Below are 27,498 nucleotides of genomic sequence, written 5' to 3' on the forward strand. Positions count from 1 at the left end.
CATTAAATTAAATTTGTCTCTGAAAAATTAAAAAAGTGTGTACTCTTACAATTCAGGTATATTGTAAATGGCCACCCTGAACAGACAGCCAAATACAGTTTAGGTGAGTAAATGTTTCTCAACTTTCCGATGTCTCTCTCCAACTGCTCTAACGAAATAAATTGAAAACAATTAGAATATGTAGAACCACATTTATTAGAATCAAACTCCGTTATAAAAAAAAAAAAATTCTAAGACAATATGTACAAAAGGAACACCAAAAAAAAAAAACCCACACCCCCAAAAACAACTTGGTGTGCTGCTTCATTAAAACTGTTAAGGAACACGAACAGAGTGCATGAGATTAGATTTTCAGGAATTCTGCAAAATCAAGGCCCCTTGCTTGTTTTAAGTACAGTGGAACAAGGCTCAATCAGTATCACTGGTGAAGAGGCTGAAACAGCATGTGATGAGCATCAATCACACATGGATAAAGAGAAGGTCCAAAGTACACCAACCAAAGCAAGCACAAACGGACCTTCGAGAGCAGGACAATGAAAAGTTGGAGACCCGTCACAAGCTGTTTTTCAGCGAACAGTCGCCTGCATCAGGGGTCACCAACATTTGCAGAATTTGTGTAGATCTGTTACTAACAAAGCACAACAAACAATCCTTCTCAAATGTCAGAGTACACTTGTACGATAGAGATAGCTATAGAAGTCCTGCACTCACAAAAAAATGCCGTCTCTATTGTACGAGTGTACTCTGACATTTGAGAAGGATTATTTGTTGTGCTTTGTTAGTAGCAGATCTACACAAGAAATTCTGCAAATATTTGTGACCCCATGCAGAAGACTGTTCGACAAAACATGGCCTGTGTCGTATCTCCTCAAACACTTTTCATTGCCCCACTCCTGAAGGTCCCATTTGTGCTTCTTTTGTGTGCGATAATCATGCATTTCTATGGAATGTGGCAGCTTATATATGTGACAGAATCAGAACCATCTACAGCAGATATTTTAACAGTATAGTTGTAATGGAAGAACTTCATAGGTGCGCATGCTCCTGTATCCTAGGATGTGCCTCTCACACAGCTGTTTAACATATTAAATCCCAAGTCTGGACACAAACAAATCATTCAGTCAACAAGAACTGGCAGTGTGAACAAACCCATAACACATATAAAACGTTTTTTTCATGTTAGTGTTCCTCTGTCTGCAAATAACTTGCAACTATGAATTTTCTTGGAACACAATTCAATTCCCATTTTACCTCTTGTAAAAAAAAAAAATAAAAAAAGAGAGAGAGAGAACAAAACAAACCCTGATAATCATTGAAGCTTGAGAGTTAAAAATTTGCAAGGACATATCAGCTTTTAAATATGCCGAGTCTCCTTCACTGGGAGCCAAGTTAGCTTTTGTATAGGCATTAAGAGGTAAGCCTCCTGCACTTCAAATTATTCCAAATAGGGGAAAAAAAAAAAAAAAAAAAAAAGACAGGGTTATGTGTGCAAGTTAGCCAGTCACTTAATTTCACTGGCAAACTATGAAACAAGCAGGTCCAATCGCTTTTCTGCATGTTCTGGAAACATGTCAGAGCATACCAGAATGATAATGGAAAGTGTTCAAAATTTGTAAAAAAAAATCCTAATGAACTATATTCTATTTTGGTCATAAAGCTTTCCAGAGTAGGTTTGAATCATCTGTACAACATTGAGAAATCACTATAAAAAGGATCCAATAAAGTCAAGCCTCTTCTCTGCTGTAAATAAAAATGTTGCTAATATGCCTATCAAAACCTGATATGTGAACAAATCCAGACAGCATTTGAAAATAAAGCTGACTCACCTATAGGTTTTGAAAACAGTTCTGGGAGTTACCAGTAAAGCACATTTGGTTTGTTCAATAAAAGGCAAAAGTCAAAGCAAAAAGATGTTGTATCCCATTGCTGAGAAAAGATCTACAATTCAAATAGGCTAGGCTTAACCCTGGACAAGGAAATAAACTCCAAGATCATCAATGGGGGGGGGAGGGGGGGAACCCCACACTTTTCATAGTTACAGCTATCCTCATGGAAAAAAGGTTTTACGGACCCAACACGAATACTACTAGTTCTTAGTCAAAAGCATTTCATGTAATTTTTATAACTGCACTGTTTAGATCCCCGTGTGTTTAGAAAACAAAACGGATTAGGGAAATATGAAGATGTCACTTCAAGGTTCTCTTTCCACCAGACCATCTGTACTGTCTGTATATAAAGATGAACATTGGAAAACAAGGGATGCCAGTGAATAGCAGCAGCCCAATCTGTTCTCAGAATACAGAGAGAAAAGGCATCTCGGCATCAATTTTCAGGAAAGAATTACAAAAAAAACCCCAAAACAAACCACACTTAATTCTTACATCCGACACATCCACAAGTTACAATGGGTTTCACAATGATGTCCAGTCTATGGGTTTCTTGCCCGATTCTTTCAGCAGCTCATTGGTTTTTGAAAAATGCCTACAGCCAAAAAACCCCTTGTGCACCGAGAGCGGAGAAGGATGTACAGCCTGCAGGACATGGTGACGTTTCTGGAACAAAAGAAAGCATTTTAAAAAACGTTTTCTGGCGTATAATGCTGTCGAGCATGCCATCCTCATCGGAAAATGTTTCTATCATAAGTAACATTTCACTCCAATATTCTGCATCTCACTCCGAGCCAAGGATATAAGACAGTACTGCTACCTCCCTTTTACATCACTTCTAAGCCTTCAGTGTATAGTGCAGAAAGCGAAGATACTTACCTGTAGCAGGTATTCTTCGAGGGCCATTCATTCTCACATGCGGGCGACGTCATCCACGTCGCCCGGTGCAGAGCTTAAACAAGCTATTAAAACTATTAGAGCTTTTAGAGCACGCGCAGCATCCCCATTGCTCACGCAGGAGTGCATTCCCGCCCACCACAAGAGCGTGGGACCATCAGTACAATACTACAAAAAAGGAGACAATTCCAAGGGGAGGTGGGAGGGTATGTGAATGAATGGCTTGCTGTCCTCAGGGAATCCTGCTACAGGTAAATACCTTCGTTTTCTCCAATGACAAGTAGGCCATATTCTCACATGTGGGAAATCCCTAGCTACTAGGCTCACCGAAAACCACCATAGGTCAATTAACCTGAAACTACCTACATACTGAGAGTGCAGCCTGGAACAGAACAAAACGGGCCTAGAAGGGTGGAGTTGGATTCTAGACCCCAAACAAATTCTGAAGACTGTCTGTCCAAAACGACTTATCACAACAGGTATCCTGCTCAAGGCAGTAATGAGATGTGAAATGTGTGGACTGAACACCACATTACAGCCTTGCAGATTTCTTCAATGGAGGCTGACCTCAAGCGAGCTACTGACGCAGCCATGGCTCCAACATTATGAGCCTTGACAAGACCCTCGAGAGTCAGCCCAGCCTGGGCAAAAGTGAAAGAAATGCAAATCTGCCAGCCAATTGGAAATTGTGCGTTTCCTGATGGCAACCCCCATCTTGTTGGGATCAAGAGAAACAAAAAAGTTGGGTGACTGTCTGTAGGGCCTTGTCCACTCCAAGTAAAAGGCCAGTGCTTGCTTGCAGTCCAAGGTATGCGGTGCACTTTTGCTAGGATGGGAATGAGGTTTGGGAAAAAAATGTTGGAAGAACATTCACCGGTTCAGATGGAACTCCAACACAACCTTAGGCAGGAACTTATGGTGCGTATGGAGAACTACTCTGTTATGACATTTAGTTTAAGGCGGGTCCGCTACTAGAGCCTGAAGCTCAACGATCCTATGCGCTGAAGTAACAGCAACCAAAAACAGGACCTTCATGACAGGAATCCAGCGGCTTGAAAGGAGGTTTCATCAGCTGGGTGATGACAACGTTGAGATCCCATGACATAGGTGGATGTTTGTCATGGGGCTTTGTCAAAAGCAAACCTCTCATTAAGCAAACTACAGGCTGTGAAGAGTTGTGTGTAACCTCTACATGGCAATGGTAAGCACTAATCACACTAAGGTGAAGCCTTACAGAGTTGGTCTTGAGACCAGACTCAAAGGTGTAGAAGGTATTCAAGCAGGGTCTGTGTAGGACAAGAAAGAGGACCTAAGGCCTTGTCCTCACACCAGATAGCAAACCTCCTCCATTTTAAAGCGTAATGCCTCTTAGTGGAATCTTTCCTGGATGCCAGGAAGACTTGAGAAACATCCTCTAGAAGATGCAAGAAAGCAAATTCTAAGCTTTCAACATCCAGGCTGTGAGGGCCAGAGACTGGGATGTAAAAGAGATCCCTCATTCTGCTTGAGGGTCGGAACACACTCCAATTTCCAAGGTTCTTCAGAGGACAACTCCAGAAGTAGAGGGAACCAGATCTGCCTGGGCCAATATGGAGCGATATCATTGTTCCTCTGTCTTGCTTATTTCCGATCTGACGAAGAAGGGCAACCTTCGAAAGCTAATCAAGAAATGTATTAAGTTATGTCCAATAAAAAAGGTATCTTATTTTCTTTTCCATGTTTTATTTTGTTTGATTTCTATTGATAACCTTGGGCACAAGAAAATCATGTTCTCTCCTCACTGCAGATGAGAAGAGACCGGTAGTCCTGCACCCTCATGGTGAGCGGGAAGGCACGCGCACATGCGCTGTAGGGCCACTGGTGTGCTCTAAAAGCTCTAGTAGCCTGTTTAAAGCTCCGCACCGGGCAACATGGATGACATCACCCACATGTGAGAATGAATGGCCTGCTGTCCTCAGATTAACTCGAGTCCAGGGGTCCCCAAACTAGAAGCTCTGCATGGGGTTGTGAAGGGACCAGACGAGTTGAAAACCTCCCATACATTCACCTCTGCGTTAGCAGATCTGATGTTCTGGTTATTGTTCTGTGTACGTTTACAAACCCCTACCTACTCTGGGGTGTTAGGTCTGACCCTCTGGATATTCTGAGAAAGTTACTTGGATTCCCACAAACAGCTTCAAGACAAGTAACCTACTCCAAAGAACTTACAAAACAGATGTTTCTTTTAATAAGTTTAATGGCAGAAGATGCCAACTGTAAAGCAGGACTTGTGAGAATTCAGGAAGTCTTACAGTCATGCCCAGAGAGCCCCAGCAAGACCTCACTACCACCCTCCCTTCACCAGAAAGTCAGTGTTGTGAAGCTTCTGGGAAAGCCTATTAAATAGGCAAATCATTGTATTATGGAATGTAATTTTGGCCTAGTGGTTAGGGTGGTGGACTTTGGTCCTGGGGAACTGAGTTCGATTCCCACTTCAGGCACAGGCAGCTCCTTGTGACTCTGGGCAAGTCACTTAACCCTCCATTGCCCCATGTAAGCCGCATTGAGCCTGCCATGAGTGGGAAAGCGCGGGTACAAATGTAACAAAAATAAAATAGATACTATTGGAGATTCTACATGGAATGTTGCTACTATTGGAGATTCTACATGGAATGTTGCTATTCCACTAGCAACATTCCATGTAGAAGGCTGCGCAGGCTTCTGTTTCTGTGAGTATGACGTCCTGCATGTACGTGCAGGACGTCAGACTCACAGAAGCAGAAGCCTGCGTGGCTACATTGGTGATCTGTAAGGGCCGACTTCTACATGGAATGTTGCTAGTGGAATAGCAACATTCCATGTAGAATCTCAAATAGTAGCAACAGTGGAGGAGTGGCCTAGTGGTTAGGGTGGTGGACTTTGGTCCTGGGGAACTGAGGAACTGAGTTTGATTCCCACTTCAGGCACCTCCTTGTGACTCTGGGCAAGTCACTTAACCCTTCACTGCCCCAGGTACAAATAAGTACCTGTATACAATATGTAAGCCGCATTGAGCCTGCCATGAGTGGGAAAGCGCGGGGTACAAATGTAACAAAAAAAAAAAAAAAAAGTACAATACTTAAGCTCTTTATTTAACAAAAAGTTTTAAATAGTATAGTTTGCCCAAATCTAAATAGCTTTGCTCCCTTGAGGTACAAGAGTTCTTGTAGACAGACAAAAGAAAAAAAGTCTCCCAACCTGATCAATGGAGCAGCCTTTCCTCTGTGCATATGCTCCCCACAGCATGAAGACAAGTCCGTCCAAGTTCTTATTCAGCCACGATACCACTGCATCGGTGAATTCTTCCCAGCCACGGTCCTTATGAGAATTGGCATTGTGCGCTCTAACTGTGAGGACTGCGTTCAGTAAAAGCACCCCTATATTTTAGAAAATACAACACTAGACATCAGCATGACTAACTTTAGCAAAAGTATACATAGGGGCTCATTTTCAAAACACTTTGTAAGTCCAAGTTCCATAGGTTACTATGAGGCTCATTGTCAAAGCACTTAAGAGACTTATGAAGTTCCATAGGTTACTATGAGGCTCATTGTCAAAGCACTTAAGAGACTTATGAAGTTCCATAGGTTCCTAAGTAACTTTGTAAGTCTAGTGCTTTGAAAATACACCTCATCATAGTAACGCAGTAGATGACAGCATATAAAGACCTACATGGTCCATCCAGTCTGCCCAGCAAGACATAACATATACATACTTGATCTTGAGCTGTCCTTGCCACTTTCAAAGTCGAGACTACAGATGTCTGGACAGCACTGGCTTTATTTTCAAACTACTGGAGTTGCCATTGAAGCCTGCTCCAGCCCAACCAGATCTATCTAGCCATAATCGGGACACAGACTGTAGAGCAGAAGTCTGCCTGGAACTAGCCTTACTTCCAAACTACTGGATTTGATGCTTAAGCACAGCTAAGTTTTCATTCCATTCTCTTCCCATATAAAAATTCCATAGAAAAAAATTGTTAATTGTAGCTTATTGAACTGTAAAACATAATAGACAAAACAGGGAAAATAACCCTGTCGAACTCTGTACCTTGCTCAGCCCAGCCACTCAGATCTCCATGTCCAGGATGAGTAAAACCCTCTATGTCTGTAGCTAGTTCTTTATACATATTTTCTAAACTGGAAGAAAGAGAATTACACTGGAGATATTCAGTCCATTAAAAACTTCAAAGAACACAAGACAAAAATATACATGGACATCCCCTACCAGTTTCTGCTAGGCCTAACACTATAGTATTCTATACCTCACTCCAAGCCATCAAGAATTGCAAGACAGGCACATAAGAATCCTTTTGGAACTAGGTGTCACCATGTGATGATCAGCTCCCTCCCCATCCCAGGTCTTTCAAACTAGAGAATTGCACGAGGACAGAAATCTAACCCACCCCCGTCACAAGTAACCTCCTCTATCCCATCTTCCAACCCGCCCAGCCCTTGTCGTAACGCAGTCACCGTCCCTATAACCAGCCCATCTAAATGACACACTGATTATGATTCTACCTATGAAAAGTTATTCCATTATTATACTTCCTCTGTGTACATACATATGCTGCACAAGCCAGCATGTTTGAAAATATAAGCGAGATTGCCACCAACAAAGAATGACAACGTGGATGCAGCAGCTCACAAGTTTACTTGCTTTGTTTTGAGTGTATGGCGATGACAGCTGCACGAGGAAGGGGAAACAGAGACTAACCTAATTGGCTTCAACTTTCGATTCCCACCAAAAATAAAGAATGATGTAGCTGCAGAAGCTCATAGGTTTGCTTGCTTTGTTTTGAGTGTATGGCAATGACGGATGCGTGAGAAAGTGGAAACAGAGACTAACCTAACTGGCTTCAACTAACTTTTTGACGTCATTCGATTCCCGACCCCATCCATCCATCCACCTCCCCATCAGCCCTGGGTGCCCTCCTGGCACACATCTCAATATACCACGGTGGTCTAGTGGCTTCTTCTGGACAGGAGATCCCCACTCTTTCTTGCCTGCTGCTGCTGATCCTCTCGCTGTCTCTGCTTTTTTAAAATGACTGCCAACACTTCAAGTTATGGCCTCGCAAGATTTCCGCAGAAGTCTCGGCAGCCATTTTAAAAAGCAGAGACAGCAAGAGGATCAGCGCAGCAAGCATGAAAGAGTGGGGATCTTTCCTGCCCAGAAGAAGCCACCAGAGCACCTTGAGGTATGTGTAGGGAGGGCACCCTGTGGCTCGTGGGAGGGAAGGCACTTCCGCAGGGATCCCACAGTGCCTAGGTCCATTCCCACGGACCTGGGTCTATCCCTGCGGGATCCCCGCAGATCTGGAGGGAATCTCCACAGGAATCCCACTATCCCCACTCCCGTGCAGCTCTCTATTTCAAACCTGCCTCAACAACATCCCCAGTTTACAAATAGAGTGGAAGACATGAACATCAAACTGAGATCCCTCCACCTGCAGTGTGCGGCAGTGGCTACGAAAGCAAATAGAATGTTAGATATTATTAAGAAAGGAATAGAAAAAAAATGAGGACGTTATAATCAGTGGCGTAGCTACGTGGGGCCATGGGGGCCTGGACCCCCCTGCCGACGACCCTCTCGACCCCCCCCCCCTCCCGCCTACCTTTGCTGGCGGGGGATCCCAACCCCCGCCAGCCGAGGTCCTCTTCTTCCGGCACAAGGCTTCGTTCTGTTTGTGAGTCTGACGTCCTGCACGTACAACGTGCAGGACATCAGACTCTGAAACAGAACAAAGCCTTGCACCGGAAGAAGAGGACCTCGGCTGGCGGGGGTTGGGGTCTCCCGCCAGCAAAGGTAGGCAACGGCGGGTCAGCAATGGTGGGGGAGGGACTAAAATGTGCCCCCTCACCTCGGGCTCTGGACCCCCTTCCCGCCAAAGTCTGGCTACGCCCCTGGTTATAATGCCTTTGTATCGCTCCATGGTGCGACTGCACCTCAAATATTGTGTGCCATTCTGGTCACATCTCAGAAAAGATATAGTGGAATTAGAAAAGGTACAGAGAAGGGCGACGAAAATGATAAAGAGGATGGGATGACTTCCCTATGTGGAAAGGCTAAAGCGACTAGGTCTCTTCAGCTTAGAAAACAAGATGGCTGAGGTGTATAAAAACAATGAGTGGAATGGAATGGGTAGATGTGAATCACTTGTTTACTCTTTCCAAAAATACTAGGACTAGGGGGCACACAATGAAGCTACAAAGTAGTAAATTTAAAACAAATAGCAGAAAATATTTCTTCTCTCAACATATAATTAAATTCTGGAATTCATTGCCAGAAAATGTAGTAAAAGCAATTAACTTAGCAGGTTTTAAAAGGGGGGTTTGGATAGCTTCCTAAAAGAAAAGTCCACAAGACGTTATTAACATGGACTTAGGGAAAATCCAATGTTTATGTCTAGGATAAGCAGCATAAAATATATTGTACTGTTTTGGGATCTTGCCTGAATAGGCCACTGTTGGAAACAGGATGCTGGGCTTGATGGACCTTTGGTCTGTCCCAGTATGTCAATACTTATGTTACCTGGCCAGCCCAATTCATGTTTCTAATGAAAAGTACAAATTTAATGGTTCTTTCTACATCACACTTGAGCTAGTCAGAATTTTACCCAGCAAATACCAGGGGTTTCTCATACCTGGGTGGCGGAGGCACAGGTCTTTGAACGCTGAAACAAAGCCCATGGGCTTGATTAGGTCCATGATATGGGTCTTGTCCCAAAATAACCACCTTCACCTACACAAAACACATTGAATATGACTTTTATACAGATGTAACCACGAGAAAAAAAAAAAAAAACCACCAAAGTAGAGGAGTGGATTCACAATCAGGGAGGCCAGGATTCAAATCTCAACAGCACTGCTTGTGATCTTGGAGGAGTCACTTAATTCTCTATTGCCTCTGCTATAAAGTCCCCAGAGAGCTTACAATGTACCTGAATGTAACTCATCTTAGGCTGCCAATGAAAAGCATGAGCTACATTCATAAAATAGGGTTTCTTACTCCTTTAGGTTATCAATAGAAATCAAACAAAATAAAACATGGAAAAGAAAATAAGATGATACCTTTTTTATTGGACATAACTTAATACATTTCTTGATTAGCTTTCGAAGGTTGCCCTTCTTCCTCAGATCGGAAATAAGCAAATGTGCTAGCTGACAGTGTATATAAGTGAAAACATTCAAGCATTACTATGACAGTAAAATAGATACCATTGGAGATTCTACATGGAATGTTGCTACTATTGGAGATTCTACATGGAATGTTGCTATTCCAGTAGCAACATTCCATGTAGAAGGCTGCGCAGGCTTCTGTTTCTGTGAGTCTGACGTCCTGCACGTACGTGCAGGACGTCAGACTCACAGAAGCAGAAGCCTGCGCGGCCACATTGCTGATCTACAAGGGCCGACTTCTACATGGAATGTTGCTAGTGGAATAGCAACATTCCATGTAGAATCTATAGAAATCAAACAAAATAAAACATGGAAAAGAAAATAAGATAATACCTTTTTTATTGGACATAACTTAATACATTTCTTGATTAGCTTTCGAAGGTTGCCACATTTGCTTATTTCCGATCTGAGGAAGAAGGGCAACCTTCGAAAGCTAATCAAGAAATGTATTAAGTTATGTCCAATAAAAAAGGTATTATCTTATTTTCTTTTCCATGTTTTATTTTGTTTGATTTCTATTGATAACCTTAAGAGTGGACTAACACGGCTACCACACTCCTTTAGGAAACTGCAGGTTTGAGTCTCCTACATCAGCTGTCATCCAATAGCAATCAAAACATACTCTAGGAGCAGGAAACCAGATACCACTCAAACCGCATCCACCCACACATGCTACTCAGAGGTTAACTACTATGAATATATCAGACCAACATAATAGATTAATCTGGTTCAGATTCCTTCAAGCTGTTCAAAACACAACAGAAGCAGTACCCACGTCTCTGATAGCACACATTTGTGTCCAGGTGAAGACTTGATGTGGGGGTGGGTAAACTGTGCCACGTTTCCTTTCTTCTGCAACAAATGCCATCAGCTGTTGAATACATAAAAAAAAAGGCATTCGCCTTAACAGTGAAAAGAAGGCACCTATCATAATCATTGTAGTGCTCCCCTCTTTTGTCCCGTGTCTTTCAACAGTAGTCTCTATCGTTTAGTCCAGTGGTTCCCAAACCTAGTCCTGGAGGCACCCATCAGTCAGTTTTTCAGGATCTCCACAATGAATATTCCTGAGCGACATTTGAATGCATTGCCTCCACTGTATGCAAATCTCTCTCACGAACATTCACTGTGGATATCCTAAAAACCTGACGGACTGGGGTGCCTCCAGGACCAGGTATAGGAACCACTGGTTTAGTCTGTAAGCTGCCCAGTTGGCATTTGCCACCGGGCGGCGGGGTACTGAAGTTATAAACAAATGTAAAGTTTGGCACGGTTTTTGGATTATTTTCTGAATTACTAAAATTATTCTTTTTTTTTTTTTAACATACGACATATTTATAATATATTTTCTGCATGTTACATGAGCCACGCCCATTTTTGCCCAGCATTCTCAGCGCTACACAGTACATTCAATTGACAGCAACACTGGCCTTTGGAAAGCGTAGTCTCTTACCTTCCGGAAGTAAGGTTTGACAAACTCTAAGCTGAGCTCCTGTTTCCAGCTGTCCCCGAAACCCGGGGGCGCGCTGCGGGCTGCAAGCCTCTGTAGAGCGGCCTCTTTGTTCCGCTGGACACGCTGCAGCTGCTCGGGACTCAGAGGAGGAGAGCCGACCTGCGGTGGGGCTGCTGCTGCGTCTTTTCCATCCTTATCTGCTGGTCTTATTTTCTTGGACGGGGTTGTCTGTAAATAAGCAGCGCCCAAGGAACAACATTCAAAAGCCTTCCTACCTAGAAGACAGCTGCTGTTGTGCATGAACCACCGCTCGCGTGCGCCCAAAAACATCTCAGCTGCAGCAGATCAGTAGAAAACGAAGAGTTGGGTAACTATTTTTTAAAAACGCCGAATTCTTTAAAGTTTACGTCCTTTGGTATAGAATTATGAAAGTGCATTACGTTTTAAGATAATGTATCGAGCACAAAGTGACCGAGTCATTCTATCTCTGCTCCTTAACTCCCCCCAGGTAGATTCGTAATAGGTGTAATCACACTACAGAAAATACGCCTGATAAACTCTCAAGGAGGTTTAATAAGACCTATTATTAAACCTCCTTGAAATAAGCTTCTACTGCTCGGCCTGAAGTAAAGGACATTCTTCCATTGTACTGCGCAGTGCGCACGCTCCATCTTCGCGCAGTCTGACTTCCCCTCCCCTTTCCGCACTTGCTTATCACCCATTGGACAACCGAGGAAAAAAAAAAAAGGCACCCAGACCCGCCCCCAAAATGAACCACGCTTTTACAAAGTGGCCGGGCGGGAATCGGGAAATCCTAAAAATGTCACTGATTGATTCGGTTTCAGAGGCATATGATGGCATTTTTCGTGACTAAATGCAGTTTATATACATATAGAGCCAGACCTACATGAGTTGTCGGGATATGAAAATTCCAGTACAGAGTAGCTTACTATGGGCACGTCAGCTGCTTTCTCAGTTAAAACAAAGTTCCTAAGTCTTACACAAATATTTGGACTATCAAAGTGTGAGGCTAAAGGTATTACTAAACCGCGAAAATAGCAAAGCTCATCTTACCTCTGCAGCTGCTGCAGTCTGGCTGGCTGTGTCTTCCCAAGTTTCAGATAAGGTCCTTTTTTTCTTAGAGACGGGATTGAAAAATGAATGAATGGTTTTCTGCCCAATCATTTTCACCACGCTTGTTTTAATTTTGAGCGCGTTAACAGGGCCTTTGTAAAGTTTCATGTGGTTATAAAGTCAGAGAAGACGCCTCTTGGTCCTTTGAAAAGTTCGAACCCCGCGCGTTATGTTTGGCGCGAAAACACTGTAATGTTGCGCATGCGCACTTGATGCTTATCCCCCGGGGATTCACGTGTAGTTTGGAGGTGGGATGGGATGGGGAATTCCTTCAGAATTTATTTGTTGCATTTGTATCCCACATTTTCCCACCTCTTTGCAGGCTCAATGTGGCTTGCAATAAATACATCATGGATAGTGGAAATAGGAAGCTAATAGTCATTTGGTATTAAGAATAGCTTTCCCACACAATACCTGTCAGAAGAGAGCACCACCGCTCAGGGTAGAAACTGGGGAGAAGCACCCTACACCCTATGCTTCCTGGTAGTGGAAAGCAGCCATCTGGGGAGGGGGGGAATCACTGATGCTAGGATTGAGGCCCTTTACAGAGGAAGCAGAAAATAACAAAAGTAGATTCTGAAAAGTGAAATGCAGTCTATAAGTGGTCAGTGAAACTGGTTTTTTATTTTAGAATTGTGTAAGATGTCTCCCCCAATCTCTAGTGCAAATGGTTACATTTACAGTTCTAAAACCATAGATAAGGTATCAATTGAGCGACAGGATACAGATGTTGTTTAATAAAACCAAAACAAGTCTAATACATCCCATTTATCAACTGTTGATAAAGTAAGACTAACAATTATAGTCCACTGCTATTAGTAACCTCCCACTATTCCAGAACCTGTGAGATAGTTGTGTCCATCGACCAGCAGGTGGAGATAGAGAACTGAAAACTGAGTTGAAACATATGTCATCTAGCCCAGCTCCTCAGTATTTTCTATCTCCAGCAGCTGAATAGACACACTTTTCAACCTCTGGCTGCCAAACAGGAGGCACCATAATGTACTCCCTGGCGATCTTGTTGGACCGAACCTGATTGCAGCAACAAACCATGGCAAATACCTCTGGACCTTGTCCAGGTAATGCTGTAAGGGTCCAGCTGTCCTGTTGGTGGGGCAGCTCACAGAGGCACCCTAATCATCGTCCCTCATGACTTGGCCGAGTCAGAGAATTGGGGGGCGGCGTGGCCACTTGGATTAGAGCGCGACTAGGCAAGTGTCAGGACTCCAGGAGGGAAGGAAAAGACCCAGGAAAGCGATCGTTCCACCACTGAAAGGTGCTCATTCCAGGAACAGCGGTAGCTAGAGTGGTCTGTCCAGAGGAGAGAGTAGTGCCAGTGCCAGCACCCACCCCCATACCAGATGATGCAGGAAGAGAAGATCCAGGTGAGCACTCACTCCACTGCTAAGGGGGTCCTCCTCAGGGACAGCAATCATCGTAGCAATTTGGCCGAGGAAGAGAGTCAGGCCCAGCCCAGGCCCACGCCAACACTGAATACCAGATGCAAGGAGGACCAGGATGGCCTCAGAGACATAGGATGCAGAAGCAGGACTGGAGAAGCCAAGCAGGAGACCAAGAGAAGACAGTGGCTATCCTGCTGACTATGGGGTGGGGGGGGTCTTTTCTTGGCTGCACCCGAAGAAGCCTGCTGAGGAGCAGGGACACCACTCCTTTACAGAGCGATCTTCCCAAGGGCAATGGAGAACTACGGAGGACGATTAAACTAAAGGCAGAGCAAAGAGGGATCAAAACTTCTGCAGTTCCAGCCGTGCCCCTGCAACTTGGATTGGGAGGATTATTTCTGAGTAACCCGAACCAACACAAGAACTGCCTGGAGACAATCTAGCACATGGGAAGAATCCTGCTTGGGGAATACCCACCCAGGTAAAACAACAACTGTAAGATTACCTAACAACTGCAGTAACACTTTATCACACATTAAAGGGGCCAGCGTCCATACTTAAAGATAAACTCACTTTATCTAAACTACCGAAGAGGCACACAACAATTGTAAATCTACCATTTGTACAGCAAAGGTACACAACAACCATAGGTACTCTTTCCCTCTAAACAGGGACTAGGGAAAATACCAACTTCTCTCGTACATCAAAAGGGGCAAAATATATAGTAACATAGTAGATGACGGCAGAAAAAGACCTGCACGGTCCATCTAGTCTGCCCACGATAAACTCATATGTGTATACCTTACCTTGATTTGTACCTGTCTTTTTCAGGGCACAGACCGTATAAATCTGTGCAGCAGTATTTCCCGCCTCCCAACCACCAGTCCCGCCTCCCATCACCGGCTCCGGCACAGACCCCGTATAAAAGTCTGCCCTCCCCCATCCTAGCCTCTCAACCACCAACCCCTCTTCCCCCTGCCACCCAATTTCAGCTAAGCTTCTGTGGATCCATTCCTTCTGCACAGGATTCCTTTATGCCTGTCCCACGCATGCTTGAATTCCGTTACCGTTTTCATCTCCACACCTCGCACCACCTCGCACATCATAAGACTTCTAATAGGGCTATCAACCCTAATGCTACTAACCACCATGGGAGCCCTAACACAAAGGGAAAACAACAGAATACTAGTACAATGCAACCTGAGTCACCCAGCGAGAAGCACTGCCTTCTACCCAGGTAGAGTTTAAACAGATAGAAATCACGCAATAAAGGTCCAGATACAACAGAGGGCCAGAAAGGAAACAACAAAACCCAGAAATTCAAATGAGCATCATCAAATGATGAAAATGACCAAAGATGCAGTAACAGAGGACAATTACCTACCAAGGCCAGTGGGATATATCAACACTAGATCAGTGGTAAACAAAACAGAAACAATAAAAGATTATCAATAGAAATAGAATAAAATAAAACATGGAAAAGAAAATAACATGCTACTTTTTTTTAGTGGACTAACTTAATACATTTTTTGATTAGCTTTCAAATGTAGCCCTTCTTTGTCAGATCAGAAATAATCAAATGTTGATAGATGACAGTATATATAAGTGAATCATCAAAGCATTTCAGTGACAGTTTAACAGGATGAGGGTGGGTTAGATGAGGGACAGGGTCTGGTGGGTGTCAAAATATTTAATCATTCTGACTTCAAAGGTCTTATGTTCCTGTATTGTTTTCAAGGTCCCTTTTAGTATTCTCACTATACAATTATTGGTACAGTGTTCTGGTTTTGTAAAGTGCTGTCCCACAGAGGTAACATCCTGGTTGGTACTGGCATTTTTCATATGATGTCTATATAAATTGAATCTCTTCTTTAGCATCTGACTTGTTTCTCCAATGTAGCACCCTTCGTCGCATTTTTTACACTGAATGATATATACCACATTGGAAGATGAGCACACCACCCGAACTCTCGTCCACTCTCTCATTACCTCTCGCCTTGACTACTGCAACCTACTCCTCACTGGCCTCCCACTTAGCCATCTATCCCCCCTTCAGTCCATTCAGAACTCGGCTGCACGTCTTATCTTCCGCCTGGACCGATATGCTCATATCACCCCTCTCCTCAAGTCACTTCACTGGCTTCCAATCAGATACCGCATACAGTTCAAGCTTCTCCTTCTTACCTACAAATGCACTCAGTCTGCAGCCTCTCATTACCTCTCTACCCTCATTTCCCCTTACGTTCCTGCCCGTAACCTCCGCTCACAGGACAAATCCCTCCTCTCAGTACCCTTCTCCACCACCACCAACTCCAGGCTCCGCTCATTCTGCCTCGCCTCACCCTATGCTTGGAATAAACTTCCTGAGCCCTTACACCAAGCCCTCTCCCTACCCATCTTCAAATCTTTGCTCAAAGCCCACCTCTTCAATGTTGCTTTCGGCACCTAACCTTTAAACCTTTCAGGAAATCTAGACTGCCCCAATTTGACTGACTGTACATTTGTCCTTTAGATTGTAAGCTCCTTGAGCAGGGACTGTCCTTCTATGTTAAATTGTACAGTGCTGCGTAACTCTAGTAGCGCTTTAGAAATGTCAAGTAGTAGTAGTAGCATGTGAAGGATTCCTTTATGTTGAATATTTTTCCTTTGTGAATGACTGTGGGATCCTGTGAAATGTTTTGGCATAGTTTGCAGCTGGATATATAGCAAGGATGTGTGCCACTCTCTTCTTTTTCACTCTGTATTGAGAGCTTACTTCTCACTAGCTTGTGTTTTAAGTTGGGTGGCGACGAAGAGTGCTACATTGGAGAAACAAGCTAGATGCTAACTTGTCAAGTTGGGCTGCAGTTCCAAGGTTTGGCTTATAATTATTAAAACTGTGTGATTGCCAGTGTGAATTCACTTGGTTCTGATTTGTAGGAGCCAACTTTTCAAAATTATTGGGGGATGCTAAGCCCAGTGGAAATAACCCTTCCCTGGACGCATACAAGGAATTTTCTCAATATTGGGGGTGCTCAAGCACCCACAGCATCCACAAAGTCAGTTCCTATGGTCTGATTTACTAAGGTGTCTATTCCCATTCTGTAAAGAAACATTAACTAGGCTAATAATACATTTGTACAATTTCAGGAGCTATGATACCATCAACACATTAGTGCAGAAATAACCTGGTTAGATGCTCTGGTGTAGTAGTACTTGAGATGATTTTTCTCATTCTTTTGAATCAGTAGAGCTTCCAGTTCGTCCCTAAATTGAGATTCTGGGTACAATGTGGTTTTCTAGTTTTTAGAGCACTAGCTGGCTGTTTGCTAGGAAATCAAGGTATAAGTTAGAAAGGAATCTGATGTGATTTTAGGATTCAAGTACTTTATTGTGCTCGGTGCACAGAATACTTAAAATGCAAGAAAATACATTTGATTTTTTTTTTTTTTTTTTACAGCTTAATTTTTCTGCGTGGAACACAGCTGCTCCATTTAACACTGGATTTCACAACAGCTATCAGAAGCCACCACAAATGGATAAATTTCTAGTTAAAATACCGGGTGACTGCACCGCTGGAAAAAGCAGAGGGGGAAACCCGGAAGAGACGGGGCAAGATAAAGATGACCAAAGCGAAGAAGAACATAGAAATAAAAAATTAAAAAGCAATACACACATAGAAGGCGCCACCTTTTTAAAAGAGAAACCGGAGAAGAATTATACTTGGAAGAAAATCAGTGCAGAAGGCTTAGACTGTGATTATACGTTGCTGTTTGACAAAACTGAGGCAGATAAGATTTTCCGTGACTTGGAAAAAGAAATCATATATTTTTCAGGTAAGTTTAGCTAACAGAAGCTATAGGAAGAAACTCCATGAAGTTAATAGGAAGCACTTCTACAACTAACGGGAATACATTTTTTTTTACTCAAAACACATTCAAGTTCTGAACATAACATAAACATTGCTCTACTGGGTCCGACTGTAGGTCCATTTAACCCAGCATCCTGCTTTCAGCAATGGCCAGTCCGGGTCACAAGTACCTGGCATGATTCCTATAAGTAGTAAGAGTCCATACTACTAACCCCCAGGGACTAGCAGTTGCTTTCTCCTGGTCTACTTGAATAGAAACAGAGAAAAATGTAGGCAAATAAAGATCCATAAGGCCTATCCATCTATTTGTCCCTATCACTCCCTTAGAGATCCTATGTACTTGTCCCAAGCTCTCTTAAATTCAGATACTTATTTCGTCTCCACCGATTTCACCGGGAGGCTTTTCCACAAATTCATCACCTTTTCTGTGAAAGAGTATTTCCTCAGATAACTTCTGAGTCTATCTCCTTTCACCTTCATCCTATGCCCCCCTCATTCCAGAGCTTCCTTTCAAGTGAAAGAGACTGATCTCCTGTGCATTTATGCCACATAGGTATTTAAACGTCCACTCTTCCGCCTTTCTTTCAAAGTATTCATATTGAGATCTTTAAGTCTGTCCCCATACGCTTTATGATTAAGACCGCTGACCATTTTAGTAGCCACCCTCTGGACCATCTCCAGCCTGTTTATATCTTTTTGAAGATGCGGTCTTCAGAATTGTACACAATATTCTAAATTAGGTATCATCAGAGTCTTATACCCAGGGGCGTAGCTACATGGGGCCACGGGGGCATTGGCCCCCTCAGATTAAGCCCTGGCCCCCTCTACAATTGACCCCCCCCCCCCAGCCGCCGACCCCCCCCCCCCCCCCCCCCCCCGCCCTGCCGCCACATCAAGTACCTTCTTTGCTGGCGGGGGTCCCCAAACCCCCCCCCCCCCCCTGCTGAGGTCTGGCTATGCACCTGCTTATACCGAGGCATCATCACCTCCTTTTTCCTACTGGCCATTCCCCTCCCTATGTTCCCAAGCATCCTTCTAGCTTTTGCTGTCACCTTTTCTAGCTGTTTGGTCACTTTAAGATCATCATATACCATCACACCCAAGTCCCAGTCCTCTCTCATGCACAAAGGTTCTTCATCCCCTAAACTGTACTGTTCCCTCAGGTTTTTGCAGCCCAAATGCATGACCATGCATTTTTGTTTTTTTGCTTTCAATCTAAGCTGCCAAATTCCAGACCATTCCTTTAGCTTTACTCAGGGCTTTTTTTTGAGGGGGTACTTGGGGGTACTGAGTACCGGCACCTGTTTCATTGTCTGCTAAAATTGACCCATGGATTGCAAGTTTTAATGAAAGAGCTCAGGCTCTACACACCAATTCTTCCTTGTCATAGATTCTGTGACTGGTTGCAGGGGCCCTGGCTATTGTGGGGTGGGTCCTTCAGTGATCTCCCTACTCCTGAAGGGTGGCCTAGCATTTGAGTACCGGCACCATTTTTTGCTAGATAAATGCACTGGCTTTACTACATCTTTCCTCATATTAATTATCCTCACTATCAGGGGTGTCTACCCTATTGCAGATTTTGGTATCATCCGCAAAGTGGCAAACCTTCCAGACAACCCTTCAACAATATCACTTACAAAAATGTTAAAAAGAACCTTCTCAAGAACCGAATCTTTTGGCACACCACTGTTAACATCCTTTTTCTAAGAATGAGCTCCATTTACCACTGCTTTCTGTCACCTTCCTCTCAACCAGTTCCTAACCCAGTCAGTCACTTTAGGGCCCATACCGAGGGTACTCTGTTTATTAGTCGTCTATGCAGAACCGTGTCGAAGGCTTTGCTAAAATCTAAATACACCACATCTAGCCCTCTCCCTTGATCCAATTCTCTGGTCACCCAGTCAAAGAAATTAATCAGATTTGCCTGACGAGACCTGCCTCTAGTGAAACCACGTTGCCCCAGGTCCTATAATCCACTGAATTCCAAAAACTGTACTATTCTCTGTTTTTAAAGCATTTTTCATTCATTTACTTACCACAAAAGTCAGACTTACCGGTCTGTAGTTTCCAACCTCGTCTTCTGCTTTTGTGGAGAGGGACCACATCTGCTGTTCTCCAGTCCTCCAGGACCACTAACGACTCTAGAGAAGCATTGACAAGGTCAGCCAGCAGAGCCGCTAGAACTTCCCTAAGTTCCTTCAGTACTCTCAGATGTAAGCCATCCGGCCCCACCACTTTGTCCACCTTTAGTTTATCCAACGCAGGGGCGTAGCCAGCCTTCCGTGGGGGAGGGGTCCAGAGCCCGGGGGGAGGGGGCACATTTTAGCCCTCCCGCCGACATTGCCGCCCCCCCCCCTCCTGCCGCAAACCTGCCGCCGCTGCAGCAGCCTACCTTTACTTTTGCTGGCGGGGGATCCCACTCCCCGCCAGCCGACGTCTTCTTCTCAGTTGCTTCCTGCTCTTCAATTTGTTTCTCTGAGTCTGACATCCTGCACGTACAATTACGTGCAGGACGTCAGCAAACAAATTGAAGAGCAGGAAGGACTGAGAAGACGTCGGCTGGCGGGGAGTGGGATCCCCCGCCAGCAAAAGTAAAGGTAGGCGGCGGCGGGGGCGGGTTCGCCGGGAGGGGGGTCCTGGGGTGAATCTGCGGGGGCCCCGGCCCCCTCAGGCCCCACGTAGCTACGCCACTGATCCAGCGTCTCATGAACACAGTCCTCTGAAAATCAGACTACCGCCCCTCCATGCCTATTTGTGATCCTGCTCCTGGCCCTTCAGCTGTGAACTCAGAACAGAAATATTTAAGCACTTCCGCCTTATCTTTATCAGCTTCTACATATTCCTGCCCTTCACCTTTGATTCTCACAATGCCACTTTTGCACTTTCTCCTATCAATAGCGTATCTAAAAAAATATGTTGTCCCCCCCCCCCCCCCCCCCCCACACTTTTTACCCTATTGGCTTTTTTTTTTCTTCCATTTGCATCTTTGCTTTCCTGACTACTCTACCAGCTTCTCTTTGCTTTTCAAGATATTGTCGCCTGTCTTCCTCATTCTGTGATTTCTTGTAGTTTATAAAGGCTAACCTCTTTTTCCTTACCTTTTCAGCTACTACTTTTGATCACCAAAGCAACCTCCTTTTCAAACCCATACTTTTATTTACCTTACTAAAATGGTTTGTTGTCTTTACAATAGCTCCTTTCAGTTTTGCCCACTGCTTTTCAACTTCTTCCAAATGTTCCTATCCAGACAGGAATTCCTTGAGGTAATCCCCCATCTGAATAAAAATGCGTTTTATTTGAAGTCTAGAACCTTCACTTTTGAATTAACCTTCTCTACGCCTATCTTATAGTTCAACGTTTTTATTGATGACATTACAGCTGACAAACCACAATTCAAATGTACATATATTAAAGTATGACATTGTCCACAAGAAAATTCACTGGTAACAGGGCATCATCAAGCTTTTTACTTTGTTGTAATACCCCTTCCCTAGGTAAGAGGGGCTTGCTTATGCCAACATATTACAAACCTTCAACATACATTAACCCAAAACCTTAACTGTGGCATAAATCTAGCCACGCTATTTGCTAGAAGTTTTGCAAACAGCTTCGCCTCAAAGGAGAGCAAAGAGATTGGCCGATACGATTCTGCCCGTGTCGGGTCCCTCCCTGGTTTTAACAAGACTATTATCTGTGCTGTTCTCAACTACCTCGGAAATTCTCCTCTAGAAACATATAGATTAAACACCTTTGTCACACAGGCTCCAATTTCGTCCACCAATATTTTATACAACTCTGCGGCCATTCCATCCACTCCCATGCAAAGAATTATTTGTTTTGTTTGTTTTTTTCAAATGGTGGTGCATCTGGGGTATTAATCCAGGAAGCTGTAAGTGTAGGGATGCTTTGGAACTGAAATGGAATAAAGCGGCCTAAAACATTTGCTTTTCTTTGCAGCCTCTGAAAGGAATCCAGCTCCACTCCTGACAGCCCCAGTGTTATCTGGATCTGCAGCCCCAGAAAACCCCTCTTCATTTCTCGACACTTGACCCCTTACTGTCCCTCATGATTGCTCAGATCATCCTAACAGATTCAACCGATAGTTCCTACCTTTTGAGAAATCATCTACGATATCACCTGATGCTCCATTTTCTCTGTCCAAAGTCCAGAACTTTGAAACAAGCTGCCGTATCACCTTAGACCAGGGAGTCTCAACCCAGTCCTCTGGACATGCCTAGCCAGTCAGGTTTTCAGGATACCTACTATGAATATGCATTACATTTGCATGCAAATTTATCACTGTGTCCCGAAGACTGGGTAGAGAACCTCTGCTTTAGATTATCATCTTCTCTCCACCAACTCAGAACAGACCTTCAGACTTTCCTTTTTATGCCTATAGCTAATGCTGCCTTCGCCTTTCACTTCTGGGGTAACTGAAAGCCAGCCTGATCTACACCTTTCTCCCCCATTTTCCTACCAAATATTGTAATTCAACCCTCGTTTCCCCTCTATCTGTCCTCCTATCCTCTCTCCCAGTCTTTAGAACATAAGCTACTCACACATCATGCTTGATAGGCAGGGTAGAAATCCTGAGTAAACTTGGATGTTTGGTAGTATATCATTCAGATAATACTGGTGAAATCTGGGTATAGCCCTCGTCAGTGGCACTTAACCAAGATAAGCTGAATATCAGTTTGTATTTAGATTGTGAAAGAATTTGGATAGAAGCTGTTTTGTGATGATTGACCGACTAAGAGACAAAACAAAACATTAAGTATGAGGTAAACCAGGCCTAGCATTCTACCGGGAGAAATCACACCTGCTTAGGTTTTATAGACGGATACTAATGTAGGAAGAGACAGTTGAGGGTATGTACAGATCTACTGTTACCATGGTCTGGCTAAAAATGAAGGTCCCAATATTCAAAAGGATATATTCTCCTAACTTTGAGATTTATCCTCATAAATTAGTCTCTGAAAATTTATTAGGGCTGAGTCTATAAAGTTTAACGCAACATTTCACTTAAGTTTAGAAGCATAATAAGCGGGTGGTAATAGGGGCATATTTAGAGAGAGGAAAAGAAGTTAGGAACTTAGCATTGATTTTCAGCACTGGGCTCATAAATCTAGGCAAATTAACGGCTGTCTTAAATTTTTAAGCTTCTAAGATTAATTTTCAAGCTTCTAAGATTAATTTTCAGCTAAAAAGTTATTCTTCTAAAGGTAGCTGAAAATAGGGTACAAATGTATGGGTCCTTTTACTAAGGTGCGCTGAAAAATGGCTGCGGTAGTGTAGGCGCGTGTTATGGACGCGCGCATATCTATTTTTCAACGCACCTTTTTAAAACTTTTGCTGAAAATGATGTGCAACAAAATTAAAATTGGTGCGTGTCCATTTTGGGTCTGAGACCTTACTGCCAGCCATTGACTTAGCAGTAAGGTCTCTCTCATTAACTGTGCAGTAATCACCTATGAGTGTCAAGTTGGCGTTACCACCAGCAGTAGCTGGGCAGTAACTCCAAATTGATGTGTGTTGGGCGCGCGTAGGCAGCTTAGTAAAAGGGCCCCTTAGGAACTAAACATTTTTAAGCTTTAATGGTTTAGATGTTATCATCATTGTTTGTAATCTCTACAGGTGATTCCACTAAGGTGCAGGTTTATGGGAAATGGTACAGCATCCCAAGAAAGCAGGTAACCTATGGTGACCCTGGTCTAACATACACCTACTCAGGTGTTACACTGTCTCCCAAGCCATGGATACCAGTGCTGGACCACATTAGAGACTGTATTATGCAAGCTACTGGACACAGATTTAATTTTGTTCTGATTAACAGGTAACTTGTCTTCTGAACAGTTGAGAAATGCACCATCTGCTTCCTAATTAGTATTGTTGAAAGGAACATACCTGTAATTAAATTATATTTACATACACATATTTCTTAAAAAAAAATAAAGATCTGCCCTTTGAGTTGTTCCATTTCAAGTTGCTCTGTTTCTGTAGGGTATACTACAAATATCATTACTTTCTTTTAATAGCAATTACTGCAGTCTGGTAATTAAGGGATAACTACCGTAGTAATTTTCCATCTCCCTGCACTCGGAATTGTCTGTTGACAGCACGCAATGCCTTTACACCAAACAGTGATGTCCTCCTGTGATGATGGTACTCTGGAAATGTTAAAGCATTATTTAAATTAGCACACTGGCACCATGACATAGCTGTATTCTGTGTTTGTACTGGGTAAGCATGGTTAGTAGGAGGGAAAGCGTGGCCACAGTCCCCTGCAATCAACAGAGAACCCCTATTTCAGGTAAGCAACTTTGCTTTCTTTATATTACGGTAGTAAATCTTGAGTTTACTGATTTGTATTTAGTAAAAGGATGCATTATGTGTACGTTTTAGCAATATGCAAAACCTAAATTTAGGCAGATCTAACTTTCAGGCAAAGGTATGCTACATTAACAGCAAAGCATTGGTTGTTCTTTGACCCTGGAATCAGCACAAGTTAGAAGAACTTCACTAAAATGGAAAAATGGGTGACATCTCACGTATTGACACATAACACAAGATGAAAATGCAGAAGCAGATTTGAATAATGAGGATTTTCCCCTAGACTTCTCTGTAAAAATGTTAGGTACCATCTTTGATTCAGCGTTATCCTTGGAGGAACAAGTTAAAACCATGACAAAGAAAGTATTTTTGAAGTTAAGGCAGTTATGTTGAAGTTAAAAGTATTTTAAAATTGTAACGGTTTAAAACTATTGTTCAAAATTGGCATGTATCTTATCCAAATTAGACTACTGCAGCCTTATTTTAATATCTTGTATACCGCTTGCAAGTTTGAAAGCTATCAAAGCAGTGTACATTCAGGAAGAGTGTTTTGCTTTTTGGATAAGGTTCGTAAAAGGCTGCTGACCATGTAAAATCACAGCAAAGAATGTTGTGTAGGGCACAAAAATATGACAGGATAACACCATTAATACCGAGTCTCCATTAGTTTTACCAATAAGACCTCGACCAGTCTTTAAACTATGCACTTCAGTTCATAGACAGACATTAAAACATTCCTCTTTGAGGATGCATTTATATTTACATAGATTGTCTAGGTGATGAGCCTAACTACCAGCTCAGACCTACCAATCCCTACCTTATTCCTGCTGATACCCTATCTTTCCTAGCATTAATTTCTCCCTCCCTACACTCTTTCCCCCCCCCCCCCCCATATTTTCCCCCTTTCAACTATTTTTCTCTTTTTAGAATCGTAAGCCGCATAGACATTTTCTTTGACTTGTGGGATAGCAAGACTGGAATAAAGTTGGGTACTTATTTTGTACCTGGGGCAATGGAGGGTTAAGTGACTTGCCAGGAGTCACAAGGAGCTGCAGTGGGAGTTGAACTTGGTTTCCCAGGTTGTTTTATTAAGCACTAGGCCACTTCCTCTTCCAAGCGCACTTAATTTCTATTACAGTGCTGGCCCCTACCCACTCCACTGTAAACTACTCCTGGCCTTCCTGTTTTCCTCTTTTACAGGACCTGATCCGGTAGATTTCCACATGTGCATGAGATTGATTTGCTTGTACTGCTTCCATTTGTATGCAAATAGATTTAATCCATATTAATTGTGGAAATCTTGAAAAATAGATTAGTTTTGGTCTCTCAAGGACTGTAGTTTCCCACCCCTAATTTACCCAGCCCTCCTTCCCTGTCATACAACTAAGTTTTATAATAATCCACATCAACACCTGTACTAATGAGGTTATAGTCCAACACAGCCAGACATCTAGGTACCTGGGAATATGGGGTTAGGGATATTGGCAGGGGGTTCATGAGATTTTTTATTTATTTATTCCCCCCATTTTCTATTTCTGTTGATGGCTCTCTCATTCTGTCTCCTCAGCTCGAAACCTTGGGGTCATCTTTGACTCTTCTCTCTCCTTCTCTGCTCATATCCAGCAGATTGCCAAGACCTGTCGTTTCTTTCTTTACAACATCTGTAAAATCCGCCCCTTTCTTTCCGAGCACTCTACCAAAACCCTCATCCACACCCTTGTCACCTCTCGTTTAGACTACTGCAATCTGCTTCTTGCTGGCCTCCCACTTAGTCACCTCTCCCCTCTCCAGTCGGTTCAAAACTCTGCCGCCCATCTCGTCTTCCACCAGGGTCGCTTTACTCATACTACCCCTCTCCTCAAGACCCTGCACTGGCTCCCTATCCGTTTTCGCATCCTGTTCAAACTTCTTCTACTAACCTATAAATGTACTCACTCTGCTGCTCCCCAGTATCTCTCCACACTTGTCCTTCCCTACACCCCTTCCCGTGCACTCTGCTCCATGGATAAATCCTTCTTATCTGTTCCCTTCTCCACTACTGCCAACTCCAGACTTCGCGCCTTGTCTCGCTGCACCCTACGCCTGGAATAAACTTCCTGAGCCCCTACGTCTTGCCCTATCCTTGGCCACCTTAAATCTAGACTGAAAGCCCACCTCTTTAACATTGCTTTTGACTCGTAACCACTCGCCTCCACCTACCCTCCTCTCTTCCTTCCCGTTCACATTAATTGATTTGATTTGCTTACTTTATTTATTTTTTGTCTATTAGATTGTAAGCTCTTTGAGCAGGGACTGTCTTTCTTCTATGTTTGTGCAGCGCTGCATATGCCTTGTAGCGCTATAGAAATGCTAAATAGTAGTAGTAGATATGATATGGTCAAGCACCTCCATATACAGGTCCTTTGGTATGACTCATTGTTCTCAAAATGGGATTATCATTAAATTTTCCCACTCCCTACAGTAGGTGACATAAAACATCTTTTATGCTAACTTTTCCTTATTGAGTTGTAAAAGAATGGAATACCGTATCAGTAAGATCTCTTTACAACCCTATGCTGTTTTGTAAAAAAAAAAAATCTCTTACTGGACAATATGAATCAAGATTTTTTTTCCCCCAACAGAGTCTTTGCTTGAATATTGTTCGAACTGTTCATTTGTCATACTCATTATAATTTTGAAATTTCTAGTGATACTTAGTTCAACGTTTACTCCACATAGAATCCATACTTGGAATAATTGCAAATAATAAGAAACTGTATTGGACTGTAAGTCAAGTAACATTCTTAAATTCTTTCTATTAAGATACAAGGATGGTAATGACCACATAGGGGAACACAGAGATGATGAGAAGGAGTTGGTTCCACGGAGCGCCATTGCCTCTGTATCGTTTGGAGCCTGCAGGGACTTTTTCTTTCGCCATGGAGCCTCTCGTGGTAAAAAGCCTTTGCAGAGGATCGAGTCAGTTAAACTGGAACTTGCACATGGTAGCCTGCTGCTGATGAACTACCCTACAAATGTGCACTGGTACCATAGCCTGCCTGTCCGAAAGAAAGTACTGCTACCAAGGATCAATCTGACATTTCGGAAAGTCATGAATTTAAAGTAAAAGAGGTTGAGCCTGGAAAAGGCTGTACAGTAATCAGTGTTTACACAATAAAGTTAACTTTTTTACTGAAAAAATGTGATCTGAGACACTATAGTGAGTGGAGGAGTGGCCTAGTGGTTAGGGTGGTGGACTTTGGTCCTGGGGAACTGAGGAACTGAGTTCGATTCCCACTTCAGGCACAGGCAGCTCCTTGTGACTCTGGGCAAGTCACTTAACCCTCCGTTGCCCCATGTAAGCCGCATT

The 27,498-nt window shown here is 43.2% G+C and overlaps 2 protein-coding genes across 4 annotated transcripts; one reads left to right on the forward strand and one right to left on the reverse strand.

Annotated features, from left to right (window-relative positions):
* Positions 1-174: 174 nt before the first annotated feature.
* UNG (uracil DNA glycosylase) lies at positions 175-12,721 on the reverse strand. Of its 2 annotated transcripts, XR_003943837.1 has the most exons (8): positions 12,507-12,721; positions 11,433-11,660; positions 10,758-10,853; positions 9,448-9,545; positions 6,852-6,940; positions 6,000-6,178; positions 2,245-2,552; positions 175-1,222 (listed from the first exon to the last, which is right to left on the reverse strand). XR_003943837.1 is itself a non-coding variant. In XM_030219244.1 (7 exons), the coding sequence occupies exons 1-7, from the start codon at positions 12,672-12,674 to the stop codon at positions 2,412-2,414; spliced, it is 999 nt and encodes a 332-aa protein (XP_030075104.1). In that variant the 5' UTR covers positions 12,675-12,721; the 3' UTR covers positions 175-2,411. The 2 variants fall into 2 exon arrangements, 1 of the variants encoding a protein (XP_030075104.1); XM_030219244.1 differs by having other exon boundaries at positions 175-2,552.
* ALKBH2 (alkB homolog 2, alpha-ketoglutarate dependent dioxygenase) lies at positions 11,641-27,400 on the forward strand. 2 transcript variants are annotated; one of them, XM_030219245.1, is made up of 4 exons: positions 11,641-11,799; positions 17,409-17,784; positions 23,454-23,652; positions 26,952-27,400. In XM_030219245.1, exons 2-4 carry the CDS (start codon positions 17,484-17,486, stop codon positions 27,253-27,255), a joined length of 804 nt encoding a protein of 267 aa, XP_030075105.1. In that variant the 5' UTR covers positions 11,641-11,799; positions 17,409-17,483; the 3' UTR covers positions 27,256-27,400. The 2 variants fall into 2 exon arrangements, with proteins under 2 accessions (XP_030075105.1, XP_030075106.1); XM_030219246.1 differs by having other exon boundaries at positions 11,641-11,794.
* The last annotated feature ends 98 nt before the right edge of the window (positions 27,401-27,498 follow it).

Source organism: Microcaecilia unicolor, chromosome 11, assembly GCF_901765095.1.
Source record: "Microcaecilia unicolor chromosome 11, aMicUni1.1, whole genome shotgun sequence".
Taxonomy (NCBI): domain Eukaryota; kingdom Metazoa; phylum Chordata; class Amphibia; order Gymnophiona; family Siphonopidae; genus Microcaecilia; species Microcaecilia unicolor.